At 43.1% G+C, this 16,319-nt stretch overlaps 1 protein-coding gene across 1 annotated transcript in view; it reads left to right on the top strand.

Moving 5' to 3' along the window:
- Positions 1-3,065: 3,065 nt before the first annotated feature.
- MDFIC2 (MyoD family inhibitor domain containing 2) overlaps positions 3,066-16,319 on the top strand; it is a gene marked incomplete at its 3' end in the record, with an annotated part of 49,565 nt that continues 36,311 nt past the window's right edge. The window contains exons 1-2 of the mRNA XM_081903379.1: positions 3,066-3,153; positions 4,005-4,095. Coding sequence (XP_081759505.1) covers positions 4,005-4,095 — 91 coding nt within the window. The 5' untranslated portion in view covers positions 3,066-3,153. The remainder of the gene's footprint in view (positions 3,154-4,004; positions 4,096-16,319) is intronic.

Raw genomic sequence — 16,319 nt, forward strand, 5'->3', positions numbered from 1 at the left:
TTTCAACTCAGTTGCTGCATGCATGGAACAAGGTCCACTTAAGCAATGGGACTTCCTTTACTCCCCCCTCCATGTGTCCTATATATCTGCTTTGGAGGGTTGGTGGGAAACCCATAACATGGTGTGCTTTGTTTTGTTTTGCTTTGTTTTGTGTGTGTGTGTGTGTGTAGAGGGAGGAGGAAGGGGGGAATGTCTCAGAGAAGGAAAGCAGAGTGTAAAGTACACATGTGCCAGAGATTCATGCATACAACACTTAATGATAATTCAGCACTACATCTGAACCAGGCCAAAGTCTGCTTCTAGATGCTCTGTAAGATACCACATCCTTGAGGGAGGAAAGAAGGGACCTGTTTCTATTCCTATGCTCCATTTTCATCTGGTAGAAGAGCATAGGATCAGTCATTTGCCTTAATCCTAAACACATTTACTTGGAATTATTGATCTAAATAGAACTTAATTCCCAGTAGGTGTGCTTAGGATCAGGTTATTATCTAACTTGGCTATAATCCATCAACTCAGTCCAGCTCACTTGAGCAGTCGCTGGTACAGTGGTAAGTCGGGTTTCGAACTTAATTCGTTCCAGAGGTCCATTCCTAACCCGAAACTGTTCTTAACCTGAGGAACGCTTTAGCTAATGGGGCCTCCTGCTGCCACCACCGTGCGATTTCCGTTCTCATCTTGGGGCAAAGTTCGTAACCCAAGGTACTACCTCTGGGTTAGCAGAGTCTGTAACCTGATTGTTTGTCAGCCGAAGCATTTGTAACCCGAGGTACCACTGTACTAGGCAAGGAAAGAATGAGAGAGCGAGAAAGTACAAGTATTCTGCAGGGACTTATATTACTACAGGCTTGAGTTTGCACAAATTGTTCCCATGATACAAAATAAAAATTCAGCTGCTCTAATGTTTTCACCACACACACACACACACACACACACACACACACACTTCACTACTAACCAGAGATGGTAGGTTGCCCATGAAGTTATAGAAAGAAAGAAATAATGCACACATACACACATAGCAAAAACATTTTTTCCCTGTGAGTGAGAATGACATGTGATGCGAGAGTAGAAGCAGCTTCTGTCATAACAAAAGGAATATGTTATTATTTATTGGACAAACATGAGTACATGGATCTGGGATTACAATATTGGGCGGCAAATGCCATACAGGATTTTATAAATATTGCAGGAAGATAACACTGAATTTATTCTACAATAAATAGTTCCAAAACTCACATCTTGCAAAGGAGAATTGGTACTTGCTTTCTGTTTGGCTGCACTTGATCCAGCTCCCATTGAATTTCAAACAAGGAGCAGTCCACTATCTATGACCTTGAACCTGACCTTCAAAGAGTCATCACAGATCACAAGAGACTAGCCTAATGCAAGCAGGAGGAGAAGGGGGAAAAACTGGACAATAGAGAGTTAGGTGCAACATATTGGACTCTGCTGCTGAAGCAGAATAGTTTTTTGTAAGCAGCCAAACGTTATTATAACTGGAACCTGTTAAGTCTCATTTAATTTTCAGCTTTAATTTTTTATTTTTAAATTATTTATTTATTTATTTATTCATTCATTGAATTTATATACCTCCTTATACCCGGGGGCCTCAGGGCAGTTCACAGAATAAAGCCCCCAGCCCATTTACCTACATCCATAAGATGAACCATGATTGGCTAGATTTCTATGCCGTTGTTCAGTAGGAAGTAAACCCACTGCTGGCTTCCAGTTTTCTGTCCAGAGTGCAAAAGGTGTGGGTTGAATATGTTAATTGGATTTAATAGAGCCGAGCCAAAAGGCTTTTTGTTTGGATAATTCTTGAAATGCAAAAGGTGCGCTTTCAACCTCCACAACTCCAATATTGTCTATTATTTTGTCAAAGGTGCAGAGACTAGAAAGAAGTGAGAGGAGAAAAGCATCTGCAACCATTGAGAAGCTCTCCAACCAGACTGATTAGATGGACTCTCTGTAAGCCCCTTCCTGCTCATGTGACTGATAATGGTTCCATCCAAGCCTCACACCCATCTGCCTTCTTGACCAGTAGGGCTGCCTTTCTTAGAAACAAACTCCAGCTGCTTCGGTAAACTCAAACATGAACCGCTTTATTGAAGTATAATAGACAGGGAACCCTGCTTTCTCCTAGGCTGGAGAAACCCAGCCAGATGGGCAGGGTATTATTGTTGTTGTTGTTAGCCCCCAAGCCCACATTGGCTTCCTCTTTCCACACACTTCCACAGGAAGTTCCCCTTTCAAGCACTTCCTCTCAAAACAGGAACTAACTGTATACACACCTTTAGTCATACTGGCTGCATGGAAGGCTTGCCGATAATCCAGGTCCAGCCTTGATTTCAATGGTGACGTGCAAATATACAACAGCTTGATACTTGACTCGATCAGGACCTTTGTTTTTCAGATAGCTGTTCAAAGAAATACCACCCATTTAATTTACTTTTATTTTTTACTCTGTGAAAACAGGAGCTCCAGATGTTGCTGAACAGGAGCCTCCAGATGTTGCTGAACCATGACCCCCACCAAGAGCATGGTCAGTAGTCAGGGATGATGGGAATTGTAGTCCAGCATTCTCAAGGAGGGCCACAGCTTCCATGAGTGGTCAACAACGTTCCGATTGGGCACAGCTGATCACGTGTCTCTTCCTTTATACAGAATCACTGCCAGATGAATTGCAGTTTTTGGTCTGGACTGTTCTTAGTGTTGTTATGTAGTTTCTTCAAAAACCCAACTTTTTAACTAGAAAAGATTATTATTTTTTTAAAAAATCATTTTAGCACTAAGTTGTCTGATTCTGGCTGCAAGTCAAATCTGACACTACACAGCAGAGGAAAGAGAGACTGCCGTGCTCATCTTTTTAGTTTTGTCAGTGTAAGGGAATGCTGGACATTACACAACCTGGGAGGCTGCAGACTAAGCAAAGGCTCCTGGACCTCATTATCTTCACCTCTTTTGCTTGGAATGTACAAGTAATCCTATGGCAATGGTTGAGCTAATTGGACTCTGAGAGGATGAAAATCAATTAGAAGAAGACTGGACAGCCCAGTGTTATTGTTTTTTCCTAGCTATCCGTGGAGGTAAACTACAACAGGAAATCCAGATAATACTCAGCAGGCTAATGTACACACATAACACTCCCAGGTACTGTGATTTTTCATGCTTTGGGGGCTGGTGATTTTCATTAGGAGAGATAAATGGCTGGGGATGGTAGTAAAGAAAATTTTGGTTACACTTTAGCTGAACTTCTCTTTATTGATATTTATTTGTGAGCAGCTTAATAGCTTGCTTTATTGCTGTTTAGAATCACATTAAGCAGGCAGAGGGGTACATCCTACCCAAGCACGGCATATCTGCGTGCTGTAATTTACTCGTAAGTATTATTAATACAACTCAACGTGAAATTGATAGGAGTGCCATCGAAGAACGCATGTAATATTAATAAAGCGCTGCGAAAAGGCATATTGGTTTAATGCAAGAGATGTTACAGCATACAGCATCTTTAGAAAAATAAGGGAAAATGTGCTTTATTTAACATGGCACAAACATCTTAGTATATAAATATAGGGAATGGGAAAAACCCACCCAAAGCTTAATTCTTTTAAGGCTGCAATCCTGTATGCACATACCTGAAAGTCAGTCCCATTGAACTCATTGGAACTTACTTCTGAGTAGACATGCAGAAATAAGGTTGTGCTGTACAGCTGCCATCCTAAACACAGTTGCTAGGGAGGAGACTATACTGAACCGAGTGGGACATACTTACTTCTGAGTAGACACGCTTAGGATTACACTGCACATTGCATGGATTGTCGTGGGATATAATTAAGTCTTTAGTCCTATACCTGCATACCGAAGAGCAAGCACTGCAGAGCTCAGTGGGACTTTTGAGTAGAGAAATCTCTGAGGCATAAAGTGTTTTAACTTTGCAGGGATTGTTTCCACCATGTTCAAACTTCAAACTTACTGATACTATCTTACTTCCTGCCATGTAGATGTCAGAAGCAGAGACAGACAAAGAGAAAATTAGAACAACACCGAGCTTTGAAAATGACCAGCAAAATACTTCAACGTTGTTGAAAGAAGGTGAGTTGTACTGTTTATCACTGGAAATACTTCCTAATAACAGTAATACTCCACAACAGAGTCTAATTCAACAGCGGTTAACTCCTACCTCCACAGCAGTGGCAAGTGAATTTTGCTTATTCTGGGGCTTGGCCTAAAGTTTAGAGAGTCCTGTTTTTCAGTAATCAAATTTTTCATTCTGAGTAAAACAAAAAAAAAATCTAAGGAAAGTTTCAGGTGCTCCATTGGAAGTGGGCCTCGTTTCTAGATATAGTGATATAAATGTTAGCCATAGGTGCCACTCATCAGTCAAAATGAATTTTTGAAGCATCTGACATAAAGTAAGGATGCAGGAAAGAGAAATGCTATCTGTGAAATTATGCTTGGCAAAAGTTTATGGCTGGAATGCAAATAATGACATTAAAAGATTTAATGGAAGATGGCTGCATGTCTTGGTGGCATTTGGTTTGCTGTTGCTCAGATTCATTTGGAAAATACATTAGAATTAGAAGGAGCAAAGGAGAAGAACATGTTTTGTCTCAAAAATACGCAATGTTTCGACATAGCTGCATGTTGTTCTCACATCTGCATGATAATGGAAACAACAGAGTTTTAATCTGTGGCTGCCAAAAGACTAACACATTTAGTCTGAGAGGATGACAGCGCTATCCTTGTTGTAAACTGCAGGCAGCAGCATTGAACGTTCATGGTGCACATAGTATGAAAACGTCTTTTCTCTATGAAAAGTAATGCCACGATGTATTTATTTATTTCCAGTATGCAGGGCCGGATTTAGGTTTGATGAGGCCCTAAGCTACTGAAGGTAGTGGGGTCCTTTATATAGCAGGTGGGGCCCATTACTTACATCATAGGAGCCTACACAATACAAAATACTGTTGCTGTATGTTGACTTTATTTGTTTTTTATCTTATATTTTGGAAATGTACATCTAGGTTTTTTTTCCTTTGAAAATTTTCAAGAGAGTGGGGCCCTAAGCTATAGCTTGTTTAGCTTATATGTAAATCCGGCACTGCCAGAATGTATAGACTGCCTTTCACCTAGTCTTCAAAATGCTACAGGTCTCTCTTGTTTTTGCTACAGTGGCATTAGTGCAATTACTCCTGTGCAATAGGTATACTAACTAAGAGAGCAACTCCCATTATCTTTGCTACTGGAGGGGAAATAGCATTTGGTGGAGGGGCCTGCCCATCGGCAGGTGACTCCACCACTGTAGGGGCTTTCACTGTGCCAATGGGAAGTGCAGCACATGGGAATCTGCTGCTGATGGTGCCACAAAAGAGGTCAGTAAGGTTATAATATTGAACTAAGACCTGGGAGACCAGGGTTCAGATATCCACTCAGCCATAAAGCTCACAAAGTAACCTTTGGTCAGCCATTGTTTGCCAGCCTAACCTACCACACAGGTAGTTGTGGAGGTGTAGAACCATGTATGCCACCTTGAACTCCTTTGAACTGTTGGTCTCCCACCCTTGATGAATGTATTAGCATTGCAGATCAGAGTGGTCATCAGTAACACGTAGCTGTTTTCAGTTTGCTTAGTTTGTAACATGAAATGTGCAGTGTACCACCTCTGGGTACCAGAGTTTCTTACCTGGAAGGTTTTCCTGGATGCCTACAGAGGCTGATTTGGGCTTATTGGTCTTGAAACACATATGACTTGTTTTAGAAACATACTGAATAAGAGATTGGTCCATCCAGATCTTCAGGGTTTCAGATAGGGGATGTATCCAGGCCTACAAGGAGATGCTGGTGATTGGACCTGGGACTACCAGGGAGAAGAGTCGGTAGAAGAAGATTGGAAGAAATTCAAAGACTATTTACAGAAACACTGTAAAATTAAGGAATAACTGTTAGAAGGATGCTGGAATGAAGTTATGTGGTTTTAGCAATAATGTTATGAAGGGGTATGTAAAAATGGATTGTTAACAGGTGAAAATGTAAAGTTACAATATATTAAGATAAAATATCAAGATAAAAGCAAAAAGGGTAAGGACTTGCTGAAACTGAACTAGAATACAAAAAAGGGAGGTGTGAGGAGGTCAGGGAAACAAGCAAATGAAAGACAAGACATGGAAAGACTGATTTGTTTTTAATTGTTTTTTATTTTTCTGTATTTTTTATTTTTTGTTTTTTTTCTTCTCTTTTCTTCTTTTCATTTTTGTAACTTCTTTGAAACTTTAATAAATATTATTCAAAAAAAAAAAAAAAAAGATTGGACCTGGGACTATCTGCATAAACGGCAGATGCTCCACCCCTAAGCTTTGGCTGTTCCCATAGTTCTGTGGTGTGATGGGAAAGGGAGATGTAGTTCTGGCTTCTCTATAGACAGCAAGCTACCAGCCATCAATGTGAAGGCAGGGATAGAACCAGACGATATGGGGCACTGGGTGTGTTAGGAAGCAACTAGCAGAAAGATGAACAGGATTCCCCTCTCTGCTGCCCCAATGTTTTATTAATGGTTTTTATGTTTATTTATTTGTGCTCCACACCACTTAAAAATATTAGTTTTCAGGTCTCTCAGCAAAAAGAGTGAGTTGCATAGTAGAACCTGATCCTGTCTGCAAAAGCAAGAAAGCAGTATGTTCTTTTAGCATTCAGTTTTAAAGGAAAGTTATTTTTATTCCTGGTTTTGTATTGATTACTTGTGCCTTCTAAAAACAACAACCGTGAACCACACAGTGGAAGAAATATGCTATAAAGATATGGCGTAGTAGCTCTCTTTATATAGTGCCTTGCGCCCTCAGAGCTTCCAAAACATTTGCAAAATAATACGTTATGTGCTGCGAGTGCCATCATTGTGTGCACTAGTAAGAGGTTGTGATCTTTATAATGTATCCATTAAGTGTTTATTGGCTATAAGGTCATAACCCACCTCATTCGTGGAGGAAATGCTGAGCCGAAGACAGAGCCATGCACTTTTTGAGGAGGTTGTTTGATATTTGATTCCAGTAGCATCAGCCCCTGGAAGAAGAAGGAGAAGGAGAAGGAGCCACAAATGTAGGACACTATCCAGCCAAGGTTAAGCCCTTTGAATTCCTATCGGCACAAGCTGCTGTTGCTGGAAGAGCAGATTTTAAATGGGGGAAATTATAGAGACTAGGTGTTTTGCAGTCCGTCTCCTAGCAAAGCATTGGCATGTGTTATTCCAGGAGCAAGCAAAGTGTTCCCTTCCAGATGTTGTAGGAATACAACTACCATAAACCCCAGTTACCATGACTAATGGCCAGGGATTATGGAGGTTATAGTCCAACCACACATGGAAGGCACCCCATGCTATTTTAAAGGAGGGCATGCAGTAGAAAGTTTAGGAGGACCTGTAGCGTTGGGATTTTTACATATGAACACCAGAAGCTGTCTCATCATTGGTCCATCTAGCTCAATAAGACCATGACTCTTTCCCAGCCGTACGGGGAGATTCTGGGGATTGAACCTGTGACTTTCTACATGCGATGTAGATGCTCTGCCACTGAGCTATGACCCTTCCTGACAAAATGTGGTGATCTGTGGACACTGTTGGAGCTTTTTGGAAAGTATGTGTGTGCATGCAGCCAGTCATTCAGAGGAAAGAGCCAGGTCTTTCCCCCATTTTAAACCAGCTTGCTTTTTTAGTTAACTGAAGTTTGGAGCAGATATGTATTTTAGCAAAAGATTGCTAGTGGCAGAGTTACTTATTCATGGGGGCATCAGGTAAAATATTTAAAACACAAGTTGTGTAACCTTAGGTGACTCCTCTCCACTTTAAAGAGGAGGGCAAAATGTGACCGAAAAGTGATGATGCCAATCCCAGAGGGCTAAAATCTCTGGAAGATGCCTTGTCAGCTTCAGGCCTATGATCAAGTGAATTAATCAATGCAACCCTTCCTTTAAGTTGTAAAAAAGCAGATTTAAAGACTCCCTTCCAGTGGGCACAGAGTCTATCAAATGTAGCATACTTCCAGCTTGCTGCTATTAATTGCAGTTTTATAAGCTGAGTGGCTCTTGAACTCTGCAATGCAATCTCCTGGGAAGGGAAGGATTTCAAATGCACTCAGAGAAACAATGTTACAGTAACTAGGGAGGTGTAGGAAATGCTTCTGTTAGGACAGCACCAGCCAGACAGCTGTGCTGTCCAGCCTGATAACTTCCCAATACTGGCTGTCTATTTTAAATAATGTTTCATTCTTAAAACTCTTTTGACTCCGTCTAACTCTCACTGACTCCTGCTCACCTAGCAGTTTGAAAGCATGTCAAAGTGCAAGTAGATAAATAGGTACTGCTCCGGCGGGAACGTAAACGGCGTTTCCGTGCAGTGCTTTGGTTTGCCAGAAGCGGCTTAATCATGCTGGCCACATGACCCAGAAGCTGTATGCCATCTCCCTTGGCCAATAAAGCGAGAAGAACGCCGCAACCGGTAAGGGGTGCCTTTACCTTTACCTTTAACTCTCACTGAACAGCTCAGGAATTACAGTATGGGTAAGGGAACCGTCAGGACTCTCCCCAGGCTGTACTTTCTCCTCAGCCGCCTCTTTTGTGCTTTTCCATGGCTGGAACATGCATTGGGTGTGAGGAATTCAAATATGCTATTTATGTGATTGGCGAACATTTAGCTTGGTAATTCTACGTCTGATGAAGCAGCATATAAACTGCTGCCAGAAAATCAAAATAACAATAATCTTACCTTCTGAAAATGTCAAGTAATGCTAAACAACAACAACAACAACTTCAAGTACTTGGCAATCATTTTTTAATGATTACTATGCAATTTTACACACAATTTATTTACCAAGCAAAACTAAATTATATTAATCTGACCAAAATATCTTTCAAATTCCTAAGTCATGTTACATCTTCATTGCACCCCTCCATTTGGGAATTGGAAAGTTGAATAATTCAACATGCCCTACTGTCACATGCCCCCTAAATTTGTTCTGGGCTTCTCCCCAACCACCTTGAGCAGATTGGTGGAGGGTGGGAGCGCATGGGCGTATGGGAAACAGAGACAAAGCAGAAGTTCCATTGCACAAATGGAAATCCCTACACTTGCTTTTTTGGTTATACTGCCCATAGATTCTTGTGTTTCCTTTTTCTTTCCATTTCCCAGGCTCTGCTAAATTTCTCTGCTTTGTGTGTATGTTTCTTTTAGAAATGCAAAAAGGCCACTGTAGTGCCTCCACCCTCCCCACTCCTGACCAGGTTCAGTGCTCCAGGGTACAGATGGGGATTTAGCTAACTCACTTGCCATGGTCCCTGTGAAAATATTCCAGACCCTGGGATCAGACTCCCCTCTTTGTGGCTAGGAACCAGTGGGAGGGGGGATTCCCCTCGGGGCCAGTCTTACTGGGAACACTTCTGCAAGGAGTGCGCATGGCCACTACCCCTCTGGCCCAAAAACAACTCAACTCCATAGGAACAAGCCTCTGCTACCAATGACTGGGCCCTTTTTAAATGATATGCATTACATAGTGATACACATCTCAGCTACTGAGATGGAGCTGTAGCTCCTATAGAAGGCTCAGTCCTGAAAGGAACTGCTTCTGAAGCAACATCTGGGCTCTCTTCTCATGCCTGAGCCTTGCATGGAGCTGTCCATTGTGCTTTTCTCTGGCCTTGCCTCATCTCAGCTTGCATCAAAACACCATCTAAGCTCCCATTTTCAAAAACATTTGGCCCTTTCCAAATCTTTAACCTTCCTTAGTAATCTTGCCATTTCCAGCAGAACAAGGAACCAGAGGAGGCCTGAAATAATTAATCTTCCCAGTAGAATATTTCTGTTACAACTGAGGATTTCACACAGGTTCCCTGATATTACCTGTTACAACTTTTTTTAAATGGAAGGCTTGGATAGTAAGATATGGGAGGAAGTTTGGAGAAGGAAATTTTCTCCTCCCGCCCACATTGTGAAAGATTCTTCACATGCATGGCAGTAGCGGTTAGGATGACGCTTAACTGACCTCCCAACACCAGCATTGCTGAGGCCAACTGGGAGGAGCCAGGGATGCGAGTGGTGCTGTGGTCTAAGCCACTGAGCCTCTTGGGTTTGCCAATCAGAAGGTTGGTGGTTCGAATACCCGCAATGGGGTGAGCTCCCATTACTCTGTCCCAGCTCCTGCTACCCTAGCAGTTTGAAAGCACACCAGTGCAAGGAGATAAATAGGTACCACTGTGGCAGGAAGGTAAAAGGCTTTTCAGTGTGCTCTGGTTTCTACCAAGGTGTTCCATTGTGCCAGAAGCAGTTTAGTCCTGCTGGCCACATGACCCTGGAAGCTGACTGTGGACAAACGCCGGCTCCCTCGGCCTGAAAAGCGAGATGAGTGCTGCAGCCCCATACTTGCCTTTGACTGGACTTCACTGTCCAGGGGTTGTTTACCTTTTACCTTACTGGAAGGAAGATGGGGAGGTCAGAGTGGCGACAATGCCACTGACTGCTACTGTACTCTGACATAGCTGCACCCCATTTCACATCATTCAGGAGACACTTTTAGGAGGCTTGTGGGGGCAGGGAAGGAGAATAAAAACATCTCTCTGTACACTTATCAAACTGTAGTACTTAGAAGATGACACACTGCAACTAAGTGAAGGATCAACCAACATTTACAAACACAGTATTTTCAGAATTGGCAGAGATGAGGCTTAAAAGTTGGTTTTTTCTTTTCAGAATGGGAAATTGGGATGAAATAGACCACACACCACTATGGGAGCAATGTGTGATTGTAATGGTTATATGGGGTTGCTTGTGCGTAAGTTACCGCCACTCCTGGCTAGGTTGCCTGGTTAAACCTTTTCCTGGCTGGACAGCCCTTCACTTTGTGGCTCTTTCAGTTGCTAGCAGAATCCGTCAGTGGGCGTTTCTTGAACTTCTTCCAGCAAAGAAGTTATTTGACGCCAAGTCTACGCCTACTTTCCCTGCGCGGAAGTCTTCTGCGCAGGGTGGGTGTGGGTAGCGGAGGACTCGTGCTTTCCCTGCTGGTCTCCGGCGAAGAGTCCTGGAGCCCCCTCGCCGATTCCCCCATCTGCCCCCCTTTATCCCTGGTGTTACGCTGATTTCCTTCCCCAGCCGATGAGCTCCCTCTCTCCCTGCTGGGACCCTCTCCGGCATCGCTTTGGAGCCTTGCCTCCACCTCTGGCTCTGATGTCAGTTCCCTGACAGTGATTCAAAGCTGTTGATGCTACTATTGTTGTTGTTGTTATTTTGTCACTTTTGACGTGGAAGCATCCCAAAGCAACTTGTGATCTAAGAAGAAAAACAGCAAGTAAACAAATATAGGGACAGAAGTAAAAGAACCTGAAAATGACACACACACACACACACACACACAGAGAGAGAGAGAGAGAGAGAGAGAGAGAGAGAGAGAGAGAGAGGAGATCTAACCAATTCCACTAAAAAGACAAGGGAAGCAGTAGTTGGGTGTTTTGGGCTTCCCTGGCCAATTTTTTTTCTTAAAGGCCTCATGGCTGACAATGCATCTTTGTACTAATTACTAGCACAAATTAGACTTCACTTCAGCTTTGCTGGAAAATCCCTGCAAGCAGTTTGAATAGGAAGGGGAACACTTTCTTTCGACGTTGATGGAATGGCTCAGGTGCCAAGTTTCTTCTGCTAGATTCCAGAGATTACTTAGTGGAGACAGGAACACAATTTAGCAGTGTTGCCGCATCTATAATTAAGAGGTAAATTTGTAGCCTGGCTTCTTATATTATTTAATCATGAATTACTCTCTAGACTATAAATAATAAAGATGATATTAATCTCTTACCATTAAAACAAACCAGTCTGAAATAAAACTCCTGTGTGTTTGTGTTGTGTGAGAGTGAACTTTTGCATCAGACTCCGACTCTGACTCAGTCCAAATCTAACCAAACACAGGTGAGGTTGCACCATCATGCCCACCACATGGTGGTGGTAAAGCCTCTCCTCCTCCAAGAGGGGAGGTGTTGTGGGCGGGACGCGATTTCTGTGTCACACAGGGGGCATTACGCCCCCTCCCCACTCACCTGGCTGGCACACCACGCCCACAGGTAAGCGCCCAACCGGGCGGCTTGGAGGGGGCGTGGTTTGCAGTTTAACTTACTGCTGCACCAGCCATTCCACCTCATTTTCCGCCTTCTCGTCGCAAGTCACCCACCCTCCACTCCCTTAGAGCTTAGGGCTTAGTTTTTCTCTTGACCTTGCTATGGACCTTAGGTTGGTCGCCCAGGTTGCCCAGGGGGCCTGGTAGGAATTTTTCCAATTAGCATTAGGCCTTTTGGTTTTTCGCCTACCTCGTAGCAATCGTCACAACTTTCTTGGTATTGGCGGTTAGGTTAGGCATTGGAATGTGTTGATGGTGTGTGGAAGGGCTAGGTGTGGCCATCGCCTACCCCTTCAAATATGGGTATTCCATTAAAGGAATCCGGTGGTCGGGGATCCTGTCCGATGCCTGTGTGGTGGGGGGCCATGGCACGACCCTCGGTGACATCAGGGGAGAGCTTATAGTTATATTAGCATCAACAGGCTTCTGTTGAATAAATCTCCTTTGGGCTCACCCCTCTCCGAGTGGGTGGAGTCAATCTGTCGTGGTCCAATGCTTAAGCCAATACCTTCTCACTTGCTGTAATCAATAAAGTTGTGGCCTTTTCTTGCCCATTAACCTTATACTCTGTGTCTGTGTGTCTTCATTCCACAAAGCGGGGATCGGGTCCTCGAACCACAAATAAAACTTAGTTCTCTGGCACTGTTGCACCTGCAAGTAGCCATCCAGCAGAGCTTTTTTCAGTGGTACATGGCCTTTTGCCATCTAGCTAAAAGAGCACTGTTCTGGCACCCTGGGAGGCCTACTGTAACAACTTTGTGAGGCATAAAACCACTCAGATTCAGACAGAGCTGGATGCCACAGTTAGAGCTAGCCATATGGCTGAATGGGTGAGTCCAGGGAGGGACTGAATGGAGAAGAGGGAGCTACCATCTGTCTTGAATGAGGCAGTGGTGTGTTCTCTCCTTAAGATGACTTCCCAGAATAATATTAACAACTTCTCCTCCTCCTCCTCCTCCTCCTCCTCCTCCTCCTCCTCCTCCTCCTCCTCCTCCTTCCCCTCCTCCTCCTCCTCCTCCTCCTCCCATATAACCTGTCCACCTCACTGGGTTACCCCAGCCACTCTGGGTGACTTCTAATAAAATATAAAGGGATAAAACAAAACATCAAACCACACTGAAATGTGGCTGCTCGTAGGGTAATGCAGCTGATAAATGTTCCCTGCCCCTGCACTGCAGAGAACCATAGCTGTACTTTTGCTGGTCTGTGCCCAAAGTTGGGGGACAGCCTATCGAGTACAGTACAGTTCACTGTTGTTGTGCAAAGCCCGCCTGTGCTTATAATTTGGCAGCAACTGAAGTCCTGGCTTGACTTATGCACTGCTTTCCATATGTTCCTGCCTGGGCGTTGTAATACGCTTTATACCGGAGAAAATTACATTCACAAAATAGGTGCAGCAGTAGAACCCAGGAGTGCGCACTTTCTCACAGGCCGCTAGGAGCCATGCCCCAGAGGGGACCTCTGGTAGGGCTGTGATGCACTAGTTTTTAAACATCATATCTTAAAGTACAACCATGTAAAAATAAATAAAGTTGAAAACTAAGCAGTGGTTTTCCAGTATGACGCAGCAGCATTACTTGAATTAGGCCAATTTACCACTTATGATAGCAGTAATGGGACTAAAAGCCAATAAAAGTGGTCTGTTCGTTCAGAGATTGGCTTTTATGGCTTACTCCAAATATTATCAAGCGAATCAAAAGCTGTCATCATAGTGTCTAAAAAGCCTTCATACCTTGTAAGCAAACAGTGTGACTTTGACAAATAATCATTAATATGCCTGCGTGACGCCAAAGCCAAGAAGAAGAAATAAAGGGAAAACCTGATATTTCACTTTACGTAAGTCATTAAAATAATTTTAACTAGATTTCAAATGAAACAGTTTTATGCGTAAAATGACTTAATTTGTACCTTTCCGTCCCATTGTATATAATACTCAGACAGTGGAAAATGCCTGGGTCCCAGAGCAACAAAATGGGTACTTCGATATCCCTTATAGTATCGCTGCCAATTCTGGAAAACGCAGCAGGCACTACTGACAGAGCCCTTTCACAGTGACAATGCAGCATAAACAATATTAATGCATGAAGTTTTGTACCTTGCAGATAGTGGCTGCGACAGGGGAAATTGCAGGCACACCCCTTCCTCTTTGCTGGTTAGGGACAGCAATGTCTTCCCCCAATACCCTTCCTCTGCTTATTTTTCCAAGTACCTACATTCTTCGTTCTTCCTTCCCTATTAGGGATGGAAAGATGTGTCCATTTTCATTCCTTCACTTCCTCCTCCCCTTCACACACACTTCATCCCTTCCCTTCTCAAGCTTTGGGGGCTTCACCAGTCAGCTTCGTTCTGTTTCAGTTTGAGGGGGACTGCTGTGGAATTTTGGAATCTTAGGAAGTCTCTGATCTGCCCCCAAATGTCCTGTTAATGGTACAATTTGACTCAGAAATGTGAGCACCTTCGCCTATATATATATATATATATTTGCATTTTCAAAAACAAGCAATTAGCCTGGTAATTCAGGATATGCAGAGAGCCGATGCGCACTTCTAAAATACGGCCACTTCTCTTTCCATTGTTCTACTGTGCATTACTTTCCTCAGATTTCTCCATCAGCTGAAGTTTTGACACTAATGTAATACTTGAAAATATTTTCCATTTTTCATATTGATATTTTTGACCCGTGCGCTCTCCATTTATTAATGGCAAGTTCCCTTCCTCAAGACATTGTGATAATGGACTGAGAGATATATGCTTGTTATCCTTAAAAGAACTGCCAACTTTAATGGATGAGAAAAATCTGAATATGAGGGGTTTGGAGTTTGGCAACACAACCTTTTTCAGAGTTTCATTGCCCCTCCTCCCCAGTTTCCCAAATCGTTTTGTTGACGCTAAATTCAAACATTGCTATAGGGAGGGAAGGAGAACTTTCAGCTCCAGGTGTTGCAAGACTCCAGTTCCTATTATCCCTGAGCTGGCTGTGAGCTGGACCTGGCAGCCATTGTAATTTCCCACAATTCCACAGACTGGCACTATGTCAGGGGCATAGTTTAGAAATGTAAATGGCTGACACAAACACCAGATACTGGATTGGCTTCAAGGCAAATCCCAGTACTGGTAGAACTGGCTGGGGTTTGGGGGCCTGGCAGTTGCCAGAGGCTGGTTTTGAGAGTGGGCTCCATAGCTGTGTGAGCTCAGAATGGGATAATACCATCTTTGGTTCCCTGAGCTCATTGGAAGGAGGGAGACCTACAGATGTGTGAAAAAATGTCCTAAATAAGCTAATTTTAAGTACATGCACATGATCCTATATATGTTTGCTGTTTCCTCTTTTAGCTGCTTATTCATATTATAATTTGCTAGAATACAAGAAGCTTTACAAATAAATAATTGCAGCAAGTGATTAAGGAAGCAGTTTGAACCAGGTCCCCACCAATGCCATGTACACATGTTCTCTCCTTCCTTTCTCTCCAACAAATAGATGTTTTAAGTAGTTTTATTAGTATCCCTTTAATATTGCCATCAAAATTCACCAGAGTTCAAGAGCAGAGCAAATTTACATCTGTTTAAATAATGGACTTGACATTGATATTACATCACAGCTATTTTAAATATAATCATTCTTCATAACACCACCTTCCATGTCACTGCTCGCAAAGAAAGGGCTTGATCCTGCTTCCATCAAAGTCAACAGCAAATCTCCCCCTTTCGCTTCATCAAGAAAGGGATTGAGCACTAAATGTGAGATGCAAAACTGGCCTTGCGTTGACTCTTTGGGCTTGACATTGTTCACTGATGCACTCAGCGATGTTAATTCCCTCCACTTCAAGAATTACTGGATGGATTTCTATGCTTTGTATTATTTAGCCATTGAATCAAATGATCACTGTGGTCTTTCTTCCGTCCGTGAAAACACGCGAAGCCACATATATTATTGAGATTCTCTGGGGAGGAAAGACTAATCGAGTGCAGAGCTTTGTGTTTGCTGGACTTGGGGTGGATTATTCTGGTGCCGTTCCGATGCCCTGTTTCCTGGACTGCCTCTCGCTTCAGACTTGGCAGCGGCAGAAATAAAGGCATGACACCAAGTCCATGGAGCAGCAGCAGCAGCAGAGGCAGCTGCAAACATGTGGGGTGGGAGCCATAGAAGAGTGGTGCAAAACTCTATTCACGCAGTGA

The sequence above is a fragment of the Podarcis melisellensis genome, assembly GCF_964234715.1.
Source record: "Podarcis melisellensis genome assembly, chromosome: 2".
Classification (NCBI taxonomy): domain Eukaryota; kingdom Metazoa; phylum Chordata; class Lepidosauria; order Squamata; family Lacertidae; genus Podarcis; species Podarcis melisellensis.